Raw genomic sequence first — 20,812 nt, forward strand, 5'->3', positions numbered from 1 at the left:
TTTATGTTTCTGTGGTCTTTTTAAAGAATGTCAGTCTATCTTGCCACATCTCTCTTCCTTCTGACGCCCATCACAGTACCTGGCACATCCGAGGACTCACAAATTGTTGAATGAACAAGTAATTAAGTGATGAGAAAACAGCTGTTGTGACATTTTGTACTCTTCATTCTAGAGAACACTAGCCTAAAGCAGTGCAAAAAGGGAATTATAATTGTGCAATTTGCTTAGAATTTTAAAAACAGAACTAAAATTAATGTGACTAAAATTAATTAAAATTGAGCTTGACTAAAATTAATGAACTTCTAAGACATGAAAAAGGAGCCAACGTTTTTTCCCATCTTTTTCTATTGGTAGTTAGGAAAGACTCACAGAGAATTATGGACCAACTCGTAAGTTGAGAACAGGAAAGGAAAAAGAAGAATTTTGAAAAATATTATAAATGTTCTACTGAACTCATATGTTGGCTAAATTTCAGAAGTGTTAGTAGAGGGATTTCAAATTATATTTTAGTAAAGTAAAAAATGATTTCAGCTTAATTTTTGAAATAGTTTGGCTGTTTTATTTAACATATGCTCCATACTTGCTTTGTTAAAGAAGCGTAGAATCAGAAGGTAAAAAGGAACTCAAACAAGACTTTGTACTGTGATGAATTTTTCTCTCTCCATCTCCAATTTAAATGAAAAATGTTCCTACAGTTCTGTAATATTTTTAATCATTGGAACCCTGTCCAGTATATTTACTTCCCATGAGAGAACTTAAATAGTCAGTGATTTCATCAGCGAAGAGACAAAAAGGCACCAAGTCGTACATGTGCTGGACCAAAACAAACATTGCACTTAACAATAACATGCCTAATTTGACCGCTTAATGATATATGGAGCCTGACTTCTCCCAATAAAAGGAGCCTATTTTACTTGTGTGATAGGCACATGAAGGCCCTCAGATATATAGAACTTATGGAACCTTTGATTTCAGAAGATTGCAAGGAGAGACCTTGCCCACCCCCTTACATTAAAACATGAGAAAATGTGGAGAAATGCCCACCCCCTCCTTACTGCTCGCCCCTTCCTGGCGGAATTAGAATGGAGGAACATGGAATAGTTCTGGAAGTGTCCACGTCGAACTGTTGACAGTGGTTGCCATTGGAGAGTGGGAATGAGGAAAAAAATCCGTATATTTCTTTTGTTATTAAAAAAAGCCATTAGCGATGAAAAAATGGATTATAGTGTATAGAGGCATTGCTTAGCTTTTGGTTTTCTCACCTTACATAGCTTGTGCCATTTACTGTCTTTAACTTGATATTTTTGTTAAGATATTTTAGTTTACTGAAAATTTTCTTAAGTTATAAATATTAACATTAATCTTGCTGATTTTTCTGGCTCCCGATCCCCTCGAAGTTTAGGAAATTGAAGCTCCAGTCTTCCTGTTCAGCAGACCCTCTCAAGGCAAAAGCTGGCTCATGGCCCATGTGCTGCTCTGAGCCTCAGTCTTACTTTTGACCTGAGTGCTCCTCACTGATGCTCTTATGAAGTTTTTGTGGTAGTGTTTGTTTTATGTTATTATCTAGGATTTTTTTTTCAGTAAGAATGTTCTAGACACCTAGTCAGCCATTCTGCTGGAAGTGATAATTTTTGTACTATCATATGCACAATAGGCATAATTTGTGTATTACATAATTTCCATCAGAGCTGTGAACTGATGGAATTAAGCCGGTAGCACTTTTAAGACGTTCGTCTAGAGAACGTCTAGTATCCTTAGAGTTGTAGTGTGTATCTTGTTTGATGAGTGTTTTGTAGATTGCAGGTAAATACCTGATAGTTTTTATCAGGTTAAAGTTAGGATGGGTGTGAATCTGGTGTGGAGCTGTATGGCGACTTGACTGCCTGTTAAGCTGTGTATTAGAGCAAATTCAGTTTTTCCTTTTTTTTTTTTTTAAGTTTTATTTATTGGTGTAATCGCTATACCCAGCGTGGGGCTCGAACTCACGACCCAGAGATCAAGAGTCACTTCCTTTCAGGACTGAGCCAACCAGGTGCCTGCAGCTTGACTTTTTGAGTAGAATTTCGGCCCTCCTGCATGCGTGACTTCCCTTATCATATTTTAAAGCTAACGGATGTTTTCACACATGCATTCTTATTGGGCATCCTAATTTTGATAAGGCCCACCTGTTTTGTCCTCAGTGCCACCTTTTCCTTAACTAGCTCAAAAAAAAGCAAAATAATAACAAAAACTGCATTCCAGGAACTTGTCAGGAGGGTACAAATGAATCCTTTTGCTTTTATTATCCTTAAAAAGTTCTGCTGAAATTCACAAGCCAATTTCTATGGTTGGTCTGAAGACAAATGCTCATCCATTCTATTGAAATAGAATCTAAATCCCAAATGAAGTCAGAAAGCTGAATACCTAGATTAAGTTGACCTTCCTATAGAGTGATTCTACTACCCTGTCCTTTGGGGTGATACCACTGACTCATGAGTAGCAGCCTATGAAGCAACATCTCTGTGTTTCCTTCAGAGATGTTGAAGATGCTTTTTATTTTTGTTTATCAATCTCATTGCAAGTTCAGATTTATTTTCCTGTCCTTTTCCTTTAACTCATTTTTTTGGCCATATTAAATACTCATTTTTAAAACCATTTTGAATATTTTTTGGCACATAGTGGGTATTTACAAAATCATTTGATTACTGTTTCAAATAATGCAAATCAGTGAATAACCATGTTCTAGAAACAAAATTACATGATGACTTATTTACTTTTGCTTATATAAACATTATCAAAATCTAGAAAATTAGATTTCAGTACAGTATCTGTCTCTAGACCCAAAGGAACAAATATGCAAAGACAGTGGAGGCCACTTTTATGATTTCTGAGAAGGACTGCAGCCTGTTCCCTCATTTGTTTGAATAGGAAATTTTCAAAAGTAAAATCACTCTCCTTAAATATTTTTGTAGATTTCAGTAATCTGATAAATGAGCTATTTATTCATTGTCTCTCTGGTACCCACACAGTGGTTTATCCATAGCAACAATCCTTTTCAAACTTAATAAGACCAACCCTGTATTTATTAGGGAAATAATATCACCAGGTTAAACAAACTATGGCTGTTGGTTCTGTGTATTTACTCTCTTTCAAAGAGATCTGCTAAACCTTCAGTGTGTTCCATGTTGCAGATCATTAGGGAGGCTGAATTGGAGTATGACTCTATGATCCTGAATGTGCCATTTTTATGGAGTGTTTAGAGTCAAATAAGAAAGATGATGAGCAAATAAAGCTTTAGAAATAAAGTACTATTTTGTATATTGAAAATAGGGCCAAGTTCCTATCTGTACAGTAGAAATCAGAGACATATTATGATAAACAGTACCACTCCCAGTCTATAGAGAATAAATGGAATACTTAATATTGGCCCAGGAAAACATATTTCAGTTTCTTGACTCTAGAAATTACATTGATGTAGAATCCATAAGAAAGGCTGTGCCTCAAAAAAAAATTTTTTTTTCAGAATTACCGAGATTTTTATAAGAGAACAGATTCTTTTTAAAGAATCTGAATTGCTGTTGAAATGTAAATTAAACCTAAGATCTTTTCATATCAGTTGTTGAGAAATGAAGTATTTAAAAATCACAAAATGTTAGAGTTCGGGTAATCCAATATCCTTATTTTACAGTCATGAATGCTTTTAGAAATTGCTACAGAAGCATAGTATATCTCATCTTAAATGTCCTTGTGCAATATAAAATTTTTTTTTTAACTAAAACTTGTTAAGCTTCTATCCTACAAGGTATACTAATGGGAATAATCTACAAGGGTAGATTGATTAATAATTTCATTTTTTTATCTAATAGAATGGGGTACATTTTTTGTTAGTTTTTTTATGTAGATCAATAGTGGGGCTCTGTATTTAAGAATTGGTTGAAGCTGTCTTGATAAAGACCCTGCTGTGGTAAATATCTGTTTTTTCTTAGATCCATTTTTGGGTAGTTTTAGCACTTAAATTATTTCTTTCTGTTTATATTCACAGATTCTGGAACTTTTCAAAGCCTGACCCTCTTCTTGAAACAGTGGAACATCACACGGAGTTTACTTGTGGTTTAGATTTAAGTCTTCAGAGTCCTACTCAGGTAATGGGTGTGATCTCCTGATGTTTTTCTTACCCATGCAGTTTGCAACTAGCTCTATGCACGGCGTATGCTGCTGTCAGGAAGACACTTTTGCCTTTAGGGCAGGACAAAGTATATTTACTTAATTAACTTGATCTCTTTTGTTACATAAACTTGAGCATTTGAGCAGACCTCTCCCAATAGAAAGGGTAACAAGAGAAGAATAGAATGGGAATGGCTTGTCCTCAGAGGTTTGTGAGAGTCAGGAGTGTGGTTCTAGATTCAGTTGCCTCACTGAGCATTTGAGATGATGGGTAGGTCATTTTCCTCTCAGGACTGTCATCATCCTCTCCACACCACGTGTCAGAAGAGAAGCTTCCAATGGGCAACCAGATAGAGTAGCATGGCTACTGTTTTAATTAAACTTAAGGGGTGCCCAGGTGGCTCAGTTGGTTAAGCATGGGCTCTTGATTTCGTCTCAGGTCATGATCTCAGGGTCATGGGATCGAGCCTGTGTGAGGCTCTGTGCTCAGCGGGGAGTCTGCTTCTCTCCCTCTCCCTCTGCCCCTCCCCCCATTCATGCATGCACTTGCTCTCTCTAAAATAAATAAATCTTAAAAAAAATTAATAAACTTCTTACTTTCCCCCTTTTGTTCTCTTGAGGACTTGAGAGTCAATACTTTGGACTTTAAATATTCTTCAGAGTTTTTTTTTTTTTTAATGCAGTTTCAGTTTTGGAAATTATAAACTCAGGTCAGAAACACTATGGTATGTTGAGTGATCAGACACTTTATAACACAGACTGTGTGAAAACACCAACATAATCATGAAACAAAATAATATGTGGAAATTCTAGAGTATGACTAAGAAATTATATGATGAATTTTAGAACTTGGACCAAAAGCAAATCCCGTTTCTCATTACTGTATTCTTAAATTTAAATGGATACTTTTTTTTTTTTTAGTTGAAAAAATACTTTTTTTTTTTAAATTTTAGGAACTTAAGACAATTCTCATTATAAAATATTCTCAAAAAATAAATACATAAAATATTCTTATTAGGCATTAGAATATTCTCATTAACATTAGAATAATTGTTTTTAAATGATTTAATGACATCTGAGAAGAACCTGAAATAGTGATAGGTGTAATATTTATTTAATGTAAATATAATGTGTTTCAAATGAACTAGTTCCTTTTCTGAGAAATACATTTATTATAGATGGTTTTTAATAAAATAATCACACCTGTTTGCTGTCCTAGTTAAAAAAAGTTGCAGTGTACCTATTGGAATGTGGCACTGCCAAACAAAGGACCCTAGGTAAATGTTTTCCTTCTCATATATTTCTGTTAACCTGCACTTCATGCGTCCCAGACTATGGCCTCCTCAGTGTACATGGTCATGGCAGTTCCTCGCCCAGAGCGTCAAGTGTTTTCTAAATCCTCCACACACAGACCACCTTATTAAAAGGAACTTTGTTTTCAGAGGATTTATTAATCATATTTATTAATCATTTTGTATTAGTCATATTTTAAAATCTCTTAAGTAGTAAGAGATTTTATCACATGGCCACATATATGTGTGTGTGTGTATTTTATAATCTGGTGACTGCCAACCATCTCTTCTGGTTGAATAACCAAACTCCATTTGTACTAAGGAAATAGTTGCTGTTGGGAGCAAATAGGAATGGAGAAGCAGGGGTCTTTGAGCTCTAAAGAAGCATCAAATTCAGTGGCATAATATACAGTTCAATTGTACTAGAAATCTCCACTGAATTAACTCATAGTGGGACAGAATCTTGGGATTAGGAGGGACCTTAAAAGTAAGACCACTCCCTCTCATTCATTTACTCTTTCCACAGATATTTTCATATGTCGGACTTGTACTAGGTACTGGGGATTCAGTGAGGAATGAAAGTAAACGTGGGCCATGTCTTCATAAAGCATTTAGTCTACTGTTGTATCAACTAATCTCACAAATGAATGTGAATAGACAGCTGTGACAAGCCTATGAAGGAGAAGTACGTTGCTCCTCAGAGGTTCATAATTAGGATAGATATTTGACCTGTATAAAACATCTGTAAGGAAGTGAGGCTTATCTGAGATCTGACGAGGAAGTGTTAACTAGTGAAGAGACAGAGGAATATCATAAAAAAGTAATAGTATATCACAGACCCTGGGATGGGAGGGAGCATGGCTAGTACTTGAGAATGAAAGAAATTGTTTCTTCTTTATTTATGGTATATTATTCAACATTAGAATTTAAGAAAATATATTTGTTTACTTGTCATATTTTTAAAAGTTGAATGTTGAGATTATCAACTAAATTTTATGTTTCTCCCCATTCTTCAAGGTTAGTCAAATTTGCTTTATATAATTTTTGCTATGTGTTGTAGGTCATACAAATGAAATATTAAAGAGTTTTTTTAGTTAATGCATCTTTTATTATTAATGTATTTTTAATCATTTGAAAGTATTATTACAGAATTATCTATTTTTCTGTTTCTCTTAATGCTCTTTGACATTCATTGATTCTTTTATTCAGCCACATTTATTGAGTATCTACTACAGCTGTGTAAGACAGGTAATTACAGTGTAGTATGAAAAATGCTAAAACAGAGGGAAGTAAGGATGCTTTAGGAAAATATGCATTCATTCATATTTGTCAGGTGCCTACTGAAGGCTAGGCATTGTTCTAGGCACTAAGAATAAACCAGCAAACAAAGCAGGCTTGGTTCCTGCTGTCATGGAGCTTACATACAGGGGAGAAATCAAATAATAAACCAAAAGATGATTTCATATAGTAATAAATGCTATTCAGAATTGGAGCAATTTGATAGAGAATGATGGGGTACTTTTGCTTAAATGGTCTGGGGAAGACTCTAAGAAAAGTGAAATGTAAGCTGATAGTTGAATAATGAAATGAAGCCAGCCATCCAAAAATCTAAGGGAAGAGTTTTTTTCACAGAGGAAACAACAGTCAAGTCCTTGATATGGGAAAGGGTTTGTTATTATTAAGGGACAGAAAGAAGGCCAGTGTGGCTGGAGCCTACTGAATGAGGGGGAAAGTGATGGGAACTAGGCAGGGGCCAAATTGTGGAGGGACCTGTAGACCGTACTGTGTTTGACTTTCTTTGTAATTGCCTTTGGAGATTGAAAAGCAGAAGAACGATAGAAATTGATTTGTGGATTTTCTTTATTGAGGTATAATTGATATTTCAGGCATATAACATAATGATCTGACATTTGTATATATTGCAAAATAATCACCACAATAAATCTAGTTAACATCTCTCATCACATGAAGTTATAAAAAAATGTTTTTCTTGTGATGAGGACTTTTAGGATCTCTCATAGAAACTTTCAAATATATAATACAGTGTTATTAACTATAGTCACCATGCTGTACCATTTTATAATCCCCAGGACTTATTTATTTTATAACTGGAAGTTAGTACCTTTTGACCGCTTTCATCTATTTCTCCCACTCCTTACCCTCACCTCTGGTAACCACCAATCTGTTCTCTATATCTTTGAGCTTGGTTGCTTTGTTTTTTGGTTTTGGGGTCTTTTAAGATTCCATATATAAGTGAAATCAAAGTATTTCTTTCTCTGTCTGATTCCTCTTAATATTATCACAAATGGCAAGATTTCATTCTTTTTTTATAGCTTAATTTTATTGCATATATATATATGTGTGTGTATATGTGTATCTATCTATCTATCTACCTATCAATCTATCTATCTATCTACCTATTTATCTATCTATATATCTATCTATCCCTACCATGTTTTCTTTATCCATTCATTCATTGATGGACACTTAGTTGTTTTCATATTGTGGCTATTGTAAATAATGCTGCAGTGAACATAGGGGTACATATATCTTTTGAAATTAGTATTTTCATTTTCTTTGGATACATACCAAGAAAGAAAATTGCTGGATTATATGGTAGTTCTATTTTTAATTTTTAAAGGAACCTTCATACTGTTTTCTATAGCAGCTACACCAAGGTACATTCCCACCAATAGTTTACAAGAGTTCCCTTTTCTCTACATAATTGCCAACACTTATTATTTCTTGTCTTTTTGATGATTGCCATATTCTAACAGGTGTGGGGTGATATCTAACTGTGGTTTTGATTTGCAGTTCCCTGATGATTAGTAATGTTGAGCATTTTTCATGTTGGCCATCTGTATTTCTTCTTCGGAAAAATTTCTATTCAGAGCTTCTGCCTCTTTTTTAATTGGATTGTGTGTGTTTTTGCTATTGAGTTGTATGAGTTCATTCTATATTTTGGATATGAGCCCCTTATCATATATGATTTGCAAATATTTTCTCCCATTCAGCCTTTTCATTTTGTTGATTATTTCCTTTACTGTACAGAAGCGTTTTAGTTTGATACAGTTCCCCTTGTCTTTGCTTTTGGAGTCAGATCCAAAAATTTGTTGCCAAGACTCTTGTCAAAGCTTAATACCTGTGTTTTCTTCTTCTTCTTTTTTTTTTTTTTTAATATTTTATTTATTTATTTGAGAGAGAAAGAGAATGAGAGAGAGCACATGAGAGGGGGGAGGGTCAGAGGGAGAAGCAGACTTCCTGCCGAGCAGGGAGCCCGATGCGGGACTCGATCCAGGGACTCCAGGATCATGACCTGAGCTGAAGGCAGTCGCTTAACCAACTGAGCCACCCAGGCGCCCGTCCTGTGTTTTCTTCTTGAAGTGTTATGGTTTCAAGTCTTAAATTGAAGTCTTTAATCCATGTTGAGTTAATTTTTGTATATGGGATAAGATAGTGATCCAGTTTCATTCTTTTACATGAGGCTGTCCAGTGATTTGTGCTTTTAAAAGATCATTCTGGGGGCATCTGGGTGGCTCAGTAGGTTAACCAACTCAGTTGGTTAAGCGTCCAACTCTTGCTCAGGTCTTGATCTCAGTGTTAGGAGTTCAAGCCCTGCATTGGGCTCCATGCTGGACATGGAGCCTACTTAAAAAGAAAAAAAGTCATTCTGTCTGTTGTGGCAGAATAGCAGACAGGTAAGATTGAAAGCTGGGAGGGCAGCTTAGAGTCTCTTGAAGTAATCCAGGCAAAAGATAATGGTGACTTAAGGGGCACCTGGGTGGCTCAGTTGGTTAAGCGTCTGCCTTCGGCTCATGTCATGATCCCAGCATCCCAGGGATCGAGCTCCCTACTCAGTGGGGAGCCTGCTTCTCCCTCTCCCTCTGCGACTCCCTCTGCTTGTGCTCGCTCTCTCTCAAATAAATAAATAAAATCTTAAAAAAAAAAGATAATGGTGACTTAAAATCTAAGAGATGTTGAGATGTAAAGATTCATAATATAGTAGATTGAACCATATAAAATTACTGAAAATTTCACATGGTTTACTTTGGAGATAGTAGGATTTGCTGATGGGTTAGAAATGGGCTATGAGAGAAACAGAAAAATCAATGATTACTCCTAAGATTTGGACCTAAAAACAAGGTGGGCAATGGTTTAATTTACTGAGATAGGGGAAGAGGAGATGATTTGGGATAGGGAACAGTCAAGAGTTATGTTGGAGAGGTCTCCTGTTAGACATTCAAATGGAGATGCTAGGTAAACAGATTTAGGCTTGTCCACCTCGGGGAAGAGTTTAGGGTAACAAATACAAATTTGGAGGTTTTTGGCATAAAAACGATTTAAAAGTTTGGGGGAAGATTAAAATTATCTAGACAGTATATAAGTGAAGAAGAGGCTCAGAAGAAACTCTAGAAGTCTGAAAAAAGAGAATCCAGCAAAGTGGATTGAAAGGAACGGTTAGCGAGGTGAAAGAAGAACTACAAAAGTATAGTATCTTTGAAGTTCAAAGAAGAACTTAGTTCAAGAAAGAGGACATTCCCATGTATTGCTGGTGGAAATGTAAAATGTTGTAGTTATTTTGGAAAAGTTTGACAGTTTCTTAAAAAGTTAAATGTAAATTTACCATACATCTCAGCACTTACACTCTTAGATATCTAACCAAAAGAAATGAAAATATAGATCTACACAAGGACTTGTACATGAATGTTCATAGCCAGAAAGTGGGAGCAATCCAAATGTCAGTCAGCTGCTGAATGGATAAACAAAATGTGGTATACTGATAAAATGGAATACTATTCAGGAATAAAAGGGAGCAGTTTGATACATGCTACAACATGGATGAAGCTCCAGAGCATTATGCTAATGAAAGAAACTAGATGCAAAGACTGTATAATGTATAATTTCATTTATATGAAATGTCCAGAAAAGGCAGGCCTGTAGCGATAGAAAGGAGATTAGTGGTTATCTGTGGTAGGGGATGAGGATGGGGATTGTTTGCAGATGGACACAGAGGATCTTTGGGGAGTGGTGGAAATGTTCTAAAACTGGATTATGGTGATAGCTGAACAGCCCTGTAAAGATCCTAAAAATCATTGAATTGTACACTTAAAATGGATGAATTTTATGGTATTTAAATTACATCTCAGTGAAGATTTTTTTTAAAAAGGAGTGGACATTCTAATTTTCCCTAAGATGTAAAAAGATGAAAAAAGCATTATTTCTGCTGTAAAAATAAGAGAAAGTCAGATAAAATACAAAATCAGACTTTCTGTGAATCTATCAGAAAGCTGAGACAGCAGGGCAAACAAGTAGCCCTAAATCCAAGGAACACAAGAGGCCTCCTTCCAAGGAGAGATGGGACCCCAGTACTGTTTTACTTTTGGCAGAGCACGGGCAGAAAACACAGCTGCTATACAAATGGGATCGAGTGGAAAAGATGGACAACATGTGTGAACAGATGAGGGATTTCAGCTGAGAGATAAAAATAGTCAAATGAAAATAGTAATTTTTTAAAAGTACAGTGTCAGAGATGCAGTCCTTCAATATGCCCATCAGAAGACTCATCAATAAATTTAGAGATAGGTCACTAGAAACTACCCAAGCTGAAACCACAGGAGAAAACAAGAATGAGGGAAATAAAAGAGAACAGAGCATCTAGCATCTGTGGGATAATATCAGATGTTTTTGCATATATGTAATTGGAGTCCTAAAGAAGAGAGAGCAAATAGGGAAGATGAAATATTTAAAGAGAATTTTCCAAAAATAATGAAAGTCAAATCACAGGTTTGAGAATCCTAGAGAGCCCTGAGCAGGATTTAAACAAACAAAACAACACATCAAGGCATACCCATATTCAAACTGCTAAAAACCAAAGATAAAGAGAAAATATTAAAGGCAAACAGAAAAAAGAAACATACCCAGAAGCATCTAGATAAAGATTACAGAAGACTTCTTATCAGAAACTGTGTAAGCCACAAGACAGAGGAATGTCTTTTTAAAGTACTAAATGAAGAATATAAAGAGGAATCTTTTGAATATAAAGAGGAAATAAAGGGGGCTCCTTTGTGGCTCAGGTGGTTAAGCGTCTGCCTTTGGCTCAGGTCATGATCCCCAGGGTCCTGGGACCCAGCCCCCTGTCAGGCTCCCTGCTCAGTGGGGAGCCTGCTTCTCCTTCTTCCTCTGCCCCTCCCACTGCTTGTGCTCTCTCACAGGCTCTGCTCTCTTTCTCTCAAATAAATAAAATCATTTAAAAAAAAGAAGAGGAAATAAGGAAACTTCAGACAAAAGCTCAGAGCACATCTATGCTACAAGAAATGTCAGAAGAAATATACCCAGACCAAAATGAAAAGAAAGAGGCAGACAGAGGGAGGAAGGGAGGTAGGGAAGAAAGGAAGGAAAGAAGGAAGGAAAAGTAAGGGAAGGGAGGAAGGAAGGGAGGGAAGGAAAGAAAGAAAGAAAAAATAAAGTAACTAGAAATGGCAAAAATGAAGTAAATATGCAAGACACTTCTTAACTTTATTTTGTCGCTTTGAAAATTTTTGCCTAAAGCAAAAATAGTATTGTATGCATTATATTTGCATACAGTATATCGTAGAGCTCATAGTATGTACAAAAGTAAAATGTATGACAATAATAAAATGAGGGAAGAATTGTGATAAATTTGAGGGTAGATTGTGATAAATTCAAGATGTTTATTCTAAACCCAAGTTAACATCTAATTAGTTTTAGAAAAAAAGCTATAACTATTAAGCCAATCATGAAGATAATTATAAAAAATAACTACCTCAACATAATAAAGCCCATATAGAAAAACCTACAGCCAACATCATACTCAATGGTGAAAAACTGAAAGCTTTTCTCAGGAATAAGACAAGGTGCTTGCTTTCACCATTTTTATTAAACATATAGTATTGGAAGTTTTAGTTAGATCAGTCAAGAAAAAGAAATGAAAGGCATCTAAATTGAAAAAGAAGAAGTAAAGTTAATCTCTCTGTGCCAAGGACACGATCTTATATGTAGTAGCCTTTAAATCAAACTATTTCAACAATTATATTAAATATAAATGGTCTAGGAGTGCCTGGCTGGCTCAGTCGGTAGAGCAGGTGACTCTTGGTCTTAGGGTCATGAATTCAAGCCCCATGTTGGGTGTAGAGCTTGCTAAAGAAAAGAAAAGGAGAGAAGAGAAGAGAAAGAAAAAAAAAAAAAAAGAAAAGAAAGGGAAAGGAAAGGAAAAATGTAAATGGTCTAAACATCCAAATTAAAAGACAGATTAAATGTGGTAGATATGTGAGAGACTTTGAGAAACTCACTAGGTCCAGACTTTGTAACCTGTTGGATTTGGGATTCGAAGAAGAGGCTTTTCTAACTCCCAAGATCTAGGATCTTGTTACTTTCCGTATAAGATTTTCAGTGACGAGTTTGTCTATTCTTCTCCCTGTAAGTTTATCTTTAAAAATTTCTTCTTTTTTCCTTTTTAAAAAAATTTTTTATTTATTTGAGAGAGAGGGAGAGAGCAAGAGAACAAAAGCAGGGAGGAGGGGCAGAGGGCAAGTGAGAAGCAGGCTCCCCACTGAGCAGGGAGCCTGATGCAGGGCTTGATCCCAGGACCCTGGGATTATGACCTGAGCTGAAGGCAGACGCTTAACCGACTAAACCACCCAGGCATCCCTCTTCTTTTTATCAAACTAAGATGATGCCTCAACCAGTATCTTTCTTTGCATATCTAGCATGAACACATTTTCACACAAACATTTGTATTATTTGTAGTATTTATGTTTTTGCCAAGTAGCATTAAACTCCCTTGTAGGGAGATACAAGAGATCAAGTTCTTGATGCATGTCCCTATTTTTCTCTCACATATTTTATCTCTGTTACTTATTGCGAACAAACTCTCACACAACTTAATGGCTTAAACATCAATTTTCTTTGCTTACAATTCTGTGAGTCAGCAATTTGGGCTGGACTCAGCCAAGCAGTTCTGTTGGTCTCACCTGGGGTCCTTCATGTGACTTCAGTCATCTGGTGACTTAACTAGAGCTGGGTGTTCTAAGAAGGCCTCACTCACGTGTCTAGGGTGCATTGCTGGTTGTCGTCTTGAGTCATGTGTCTTCAGATGAGCCCAGGCTTCTTTACTTAGCAGTTGTAGGTTTCCAACAGGGCAAGAGTAAAAGCTGCCAGGCATCTCCAGGACTAGACTTAGAAGTTCATGCAGCGGCCCATCTGTTGCAAAGCAAGTCATGAGGCCAGCTCAGATTCAAAGAGTAAGAAAAATAGACTCCACTTCTTGATAGGAGTAGCTGCAACCATTAACCTTAAGAGTTATTTTTGACATATTTATCTTTTATTCTCACAATATGTGGTTAAGTTTACCGATTGCATATTAATGTCACCCTTTGTTCATATTTTATTCTCTTAGAAAGTATCTTCCTCTCACCTTTAAGAAAGTACCTTTCCATCTGTTTTCAAAAACTTGTTGTCTCTTGTGATCTTAACAGCTGTTGGATTTTGCTGATGTTACTTTAGGTCTTTGTATCTTAATATATCCTTTGTCTTGAAAGAGATTTATCTGAGTTCTTATATTTATAATTCCTTTTTCTTTTTAGCTTCTTCTTTCTTAGAGATCTGAAAAATGAGATCCAAAAGCATTCTTATACAGATGTATAAGATGTAAGATCTTGTCTTTAAAGGTTTGAAACTTGACAAATAAGTATCTAGGGTCATTCTTTGAGGATAATTGCTGAGAAATGTTCTATCCCCTCTCTTGTTAACCAGGCTGAAGTTACCTTTCAGCTCAGAAAATTTTTCTTTGATTTTTTTTCCCTCTGATCATGATTTGTACAGCCCTGGCATTTTCTCTTGTCTCTCTTATCCTTATTATTTCTAAATCGGATACCCTTTTTCTGTTTTTAGGTGTATGATTCTGGACCTGTAATATACCCGTTTGTATAATGGGGATTTTCTGTATTAATATATTTTTAGAATTCCTGACTTTGTGCTCTATAGTATCAACTCTGCTCCTTTGAATGCTCATTGATATTTAGTTTAGTATTTATAATCTGGGTATAGGTTTACATATTGTTACACATGCCTTTTGGGAGGCAGTTATTTCTCTTTTTAATCTCTTTTAAAGTAGACTTTATTAGTTCATTCCAAAATAGAATCTTTATATGTTTAATAAAGTTGATCTTTTTTCTCGTGATGAAATTGGGAAATTACATTCAGAAGAAAGAGAAAAGATTGGGGCGCCTGGGTGGCTCAGTCGTTAAGCTCAGGTCAGGGTCCTGGGATGGAGCCCTGCATTGCACTTCCTGCTCGGCAGGAAGCCTGCACCTCCTTCTGCCACTCCCCTGCTTGTGTTCCCTCTCACTGTTTCTCTCTCTGTCAAATAAATAAATAAATAAAAATATTTTTAAAAAAAGAGAAACGATTACCCATGGTCCTACCACGTTAGAAAGAATCTCTGTTACACCATATTAGTATGTTTCTTTTCAGTCTTTTCTTTAAGAAATTTTTATTTGAAGTGTAACCTCCTTGTTGGAAAATACACATATTTTAATTGAGCAGCTCAGTAAGTTATCAAGAAATGACCACACCTGTGTAACCACCATTCAGGTTAAGATACAGAACCCTACCAGAATCTCAAAAAGTTCTCTCATGCTTCTTTCTACATCTTGCCCCCATCCTTCCCAAAAGTAACTACTCTTCCAGTCGTTTTCCATATGTATGCATATTTTTCATAGTTGTGGTTATATTACATATGTAAATCTATCTTCTGGGACTCCTAAAATTCTTGGTAAATATAATCTTTAATGAGTGAGTATCCTGCACTATCCATGATAGGACCATGTATTTACTTTACAAAGATTTTTTTTAGGGCAAAAGAAATTTTGTATATTTTCATTTTGTTTCAGTGGAAGATGCTTAAATTTGGCTCTGATTTAAACCAGTTCTATAGATGTGTTTTTAAAAGTATCTTTGACTTTGTTGACATTTTAGTAAAAAAAAATTTTGGCAATATATACATATATTGAAACATTATGTTGTACACCTAAAACTAATGTAACTTTTTTTTAAAGGACAAATTTATAAAGAAATTTTTAAAAATTAGGCATCATTTAAAAATTCAACTCATGTTTTGATTCAAATCTCTCTACCCACAGTCTTAGATGCCACCTTTACGAATTGACAGTGGATAAAAATATTTTGCAATTCTCAGTATGAAGTTGGAAAATTCAATTGTAAAAGAAGACCAGCATTATTGGTAGTTAAGATAACTAAGTTCTTTTCACCTTTTATCGGAGGTGATATTTTCTGCATCTGTCACAGACTAGCTTTAGAGCCAAAAAGAACATGTGCCAGAAGCATCCAGTGTCCTCAGGCATTATTAGTCTCTGTTGTTTCTTCTTTGATGCTCTCATAATTGTGTGATTTGTGGCTGAAAATTATATAACAAGGGCCTGTTTTCCCCCAGCTGTAAAACATTCTGAGGCTCAGCTTGGTAGGACCTTGGTGTATCCCTAAGGTGGATGTGTTAACCTGTATCTACTGCTTGCTGGGCTTCATGGACAACCCTTGCAGTGAGAGTTTGCAGAATTATTGACATCTTAGTCTCTGCTGCCTCGGCTCCCAATCCTGAATCACCCACTTTCATGCTCATTGTCATCACTTCTGAGAAACCAAGCAAAAATGCTGACTTGGCACACCACAAACTACATTTTCACAAAAATTTCATCTGGGCTCTTGGTCCTACTCAACTTACGTTTGAAATCATTTTGATTTTCTAGCCCATTCATTCTCCACAGTATCTTTTCTCAGCCTCCCACAGTATCATTAACACTCTAGACACGTGACCTTACTTGCTACTTAATTGTAAAAATAAGCAAGAATAATTATCTTCTTCCCTCTCTATCACCTCACAATATCTGTGGTCTATCTCTGTTTCTCCCTTTTCCAGTGGGTTCCTGATTTTCTCACTGACTTCCTCATCCAGGTCTTTGCTTCCTCAGATGTACACAGTGCTTTTATAGATCGTCAGCCAGTTCTGTTCTCTATTTTCAAAACTCACTTGACCTCACTGTCCTGTCTCCCTACCAGTAAATTTGGCTTTTCTTCCATTATTAGACATCAAGAATTAGTAGGTTTACCTGCTGCTTTTACTCTCTCAAAATCAACATTCTCTTTTTACACCCTTGTATCTGTCTCCCTTTCATCATTCAGATGTTAAGCCCAAAAAGTCACCAGGAAACCCCCGAAAACCAAGTTAGCCTTTTCCCAAATTTCCTTCTTCTTTAGCTATATGATTTAGATTTGTTTAAAGAAAAATCTTCTCATCCTGTTGCTTTAATGCTAATTGTACTAACCTCATCTTCTTTACCACTTTGCCAAATGTCTTCATCTCCAGTTTCTTCTTACCATCCTTACAGAAGTAGACATCCTTTAATATCAATTAATTTAATTATATGCTAGGGATGCTTGTCCCATTTATCCAATTGCATTTACTGTGTGGTTGCAATAGATGTCTTACTTTTACCCTGGTATTCCTAACTGCTCAATTGATTGCATGATGGGCAAGACCTGAGAAGTCATCCTAGTTTGCTTGTCTCCCTAAATTCAAGTGGGCATCACGTTTATAAATTTCTCCTCACCAATATCTCTGAAATCTGGACCATTCCCTTCTAGCTCCATTGCCTTAGATAAGCATTTATTAGTATCTCTGCCATGGTTGCTGCAGTAATCTCCTAACTGGTCTCTGAGCTCTTTTTTTTTTTTTTTTTAAAGATTTTATTTATTTATTTGTGAGAGAGAGAATGAGAGAGAGCACATGAGAGGGGGGAGGGTCAGAGGGAGAAGCAGACTCCCTGCTGAGCAGGGAGCCCGATGCGGGACTCGATCCAGGGACTCCAGGATCATGACCTGAACCGAAGGCAGTCGCTTAACCAACTGAGCCACCCAGGCGCCCCTGGTCTCTGAGCTTTTTTCATCATTCCATTGATTCTCAACATTGCTTCTGGGGAGAGCTTTCCATAATGCAAATCTGATTTTGTTAGTCCTTGACCTGAAATCTATCAGTGGCTTCATTAAAGGTAGGAACAAGATGAGAATTACCATCTTCACTAGGATAATCAACATGGTTCCAAGAGGCATAGCCAATTAGTAATAGAAGAAAACAAAATGGGATATAAATATCTTTAAAAGTTAAAAATATTGACAAAGGTATTCGTATCAACTCCATATGATTGTCAGTGTTATAATCCAGAACATCAACTTTAAGCCTGTTAAAAATTATGAGTTCAATAAGATCAGTAAAAATAAACATGCAAAAATGAATACCATGTAGATGTCAGTAATCAAGTTAGAAAATACAATGGAAAAAATTACATTTGCATGGCAGCAACTGTGTGTGCATTTGTGTGTGATACATAAGAAAAATTTTTAATATGCAGGATTCTAGATAAAGAAATTATGTATCTTTAAAAAGGGACTTTTACTTTTTTAAATTAATTTATTTGAGAGAGAGAGAGAACAAGCAGGAGGGGCAGAGGGAGAAGGAGAGAATCCCAAGCAGACTCCCCAGTGGGCAGGGAGCCTGAGGTGGGACTAAATCCCAGGACCCCAAGATCACGACCTGAGCCGAAATCAAGAGTCAGTTGCTTAACTGAGCCACTAGGTGCCCCGAGTCTGAATTTTTAATGTTGCTTTTAAGATTCACTATAATCTGTACTGCTTTCTAATTGTATTTCCCACCATCCCATGTAATCCCTCTGTTATATACCAATTATATTTTGTAATTTGTCATCTCCATGTGTTTGCCACTGTTCCCCTCACTCTTCCCCACTTCTGCCTTTCAGAGTCCGGTACAAGTTCTTCTCTTCCTTCTCTCCTTTTGTTTTTTGCTTCAGTAAATATTTGAGTGACAGCTCTGTGCCAGGAAATACAGAGTAGATTAATGCAAACTACATGATAGATATGTACTAAATAAATACTGAATAAATGAATGAATGAATGAATGAAAAGGATTTTAGTATATCAAGTCAACTCTTTCCTTACTTTTACTTAAACTCCATCATTAACATAATAAACCATGTTCTTCTCTGTAGTCACTTCCTCCTGTAAGTTGGTTGAATAGGTAAAACATGTTCTTTCTTTAGCCCGTAATTCAATACACTGCGACATAATAACTGGGCTGCTTTTTCCAAATTTAGAATTGACTGTTAGGGATTTCTTTCATTCTCTCTTCATCCTTCTGCCTGTTCCGCTTGTTCATTTTTACTAAAAAGGCTGTATGTTGTACAGATAGTTACAGTAAATTGAACAAGTTTCCCAAGGGCAAAAAGCAATGTCCACAAAATTGAGAGTAATAAGAAATTTCTATTCCGTTTTTCAAGAAGCCTTCATTATGTTTTAAAGAATTGACATAGTGAGAAATTCATATTTCTAATTAGTGTGCTTTTTCTTAAAACTTAGGAATATTTGTTTTGCTATTAAAAGTGAAAATAAAATAACTAAAAATTGAACTTACATGGAATTTTATCCTATTAGTTATTGTTCACTAACTAGAAGATAGGAGATTTTTAAAATAATAATGAAGAAGATTTTGTCTTCAAGTTTTACATTAAGTGAAGAAATACAACATTTTGACAAACCATTTTTCCTATAATGTTGGTAACTTTAATTCTGAATTTTAATGAAAAGATTTGCGTTTTGATGTGAGATTAAGGGAAATTCAGAGAGCATAGGGATGACATGTACTACAGTGGAGGCATGCAGATTAAGGAATACATTTTCCACTTGAATATCCTTGGGCAGAAGAGGTAGAGTCTGGAGGCTCCTACTCTGTGGTATCCACATGCACACTCACCGTCAGGGGAGAGGGTCAAACAAGATAGGCCTTGGCAGTCAGCCCTCAAGAAACCCTAGACGGGAGTCAGACATGAGTCAGAAAAAAAGCCTGTCTCCAAAGATTAAGAGTTTCATCTGAGGAGTTACAATGCAGTTTAGTTGTTTTAAAGCTAGAACTTTTAGGTCTTCATTTATTCTTATTTATTCCACTGCCTAGAACACTTTCCTTCTCTCTAGTGTGTCCCCCACCTCCAGCAAACAATAGCAACACCAAATGCTGTCTGTCCGAGGCATCCTTCTCCTTTAAGCCACAACTTAGATGATATTTCTTCCTGAATATATCCACTTTCCTCACATTTGGTTATAGTGACCCCTACCTCTACTGGATCCTATAATTCGTCTATCATTGTCCATATTTCTCTGCATTGTAGATGTCTATTTATCCATCTCTTTGCCAGACTCCAGATCTGTGGGGTCAGAGACCAGGACCATCTTGTTTACTGTAATGTCCTCAGCATGCATCTGACAGAGGACATACCCGATAAATATTTGTTAAATAAATGGATGAATATAAATGTGCATATATATATATACATATATATATATACACATATATATGAATTATGTTTTAGATAGCCTTGTAGTGTAGAGGAATATTGGACTAAGAGCTCCTGGGACATAAAAGAAGGCTCCCTGTGAAATCTCTTTAAATAATATTCATGACACTCAACAATCCCATATATTCCCCATTCCCATACAACTTGTTGCCTTCACCCAGATCTCTGACCTCACACCTGACCAGGTGCTCCTTACCATGGGTGAGGCTCTACTCCAGAAAATCTCTGGAGGAAGAAAACCACTGCATGGATTCACTCACTCACTCATTATTTCATTCATTCATTCAACAGTATTTACTAAAGGTCTACTCTACAAAACACAGGAATATAGATTTGACCAAGATGTATAATTGCTGAAAATCCTATTCGGGTTTAATTATACAAAAATGTTTACATCCATATGTGCATGTTGTTAGAGAACAGAAACCGTATTACCCAGCATGCTCTCATTTTCTCCCTAGTTACCACAAAGCACAGAGCCTAATTTATTCTACAAGTGTTGTAATGTGCTCAGCTCTGATGCCTGAAAGCTTTTGCTCCATTTGTTCCCTTTAGAACAGACATTTTCCCCTGAATCTGTATTTATTTTATTTGGCCCTGTGCCTTAATCTATAAACCACTTAAGCCCATTTAGAACTCAGCAGGGTGCAAATATCAAATAAAAAAATATATCAACCTATTGGTTTTAACCATAGCTTACATGATTAATAAAATTTTCTTATGTGTTTTAAGTAGAAATTCTGGATACTGCCTCATGTAGAACAGGATCAAGCAGCTACATAAACTTTGGGGGTAGGGTTGCTTCAGGTGGGGCTAGTGTTCTTTAGAGAGCATTCAGTCATGTTTTTTTTCTTGGTCCTCCTCCCAGTTCACCATCTTCCTACCACATATCAGCCTACCAGATTTGAAACTTCAGTTTCA

The 20,812-nt window shown here is 36.1% G+C and overlaps 1 protein-coding gene across 1 annotated transcript in view; it reads left to right on the plus strand.

Moving 5' to 3' along the window:
• PEX7 (peroxisomal biogenesis factor 7) overlaps positions 1–20,812 on the plus strand; it is an 84,072-nt gene that overhangs the window by 56,741 nt on the left and 6,519 nt on the right. The window contains exon 9 of the mRNA XM_034990754.1: positions 4,022–4,121. Coding sequence (XP_034846645.1) covers positions 4,022–4,121 — 100 coding nt within the window. The remainder of the gene's footprint in view (positions 1–4,021; positions 4,122–20,812) is intronic.

The sequence above is a fragment of the Mirounga leonina genome, unplaced genomic scaffold (genome assembly GCF_011800145.1).
Source record: "Mirounga leonina isolate KUSES-001 unplaced genomic scaffold, KU_Mleo_1.0 Mir_53, whole genome shotgun sequence".
In the NCBI taxonomy this organism is placed as follows: Eukaryota; Metazoa; Chordata; class Mammalia; order Carnivora; family Phocidae; genus Mirounga; species Mirounga leonina.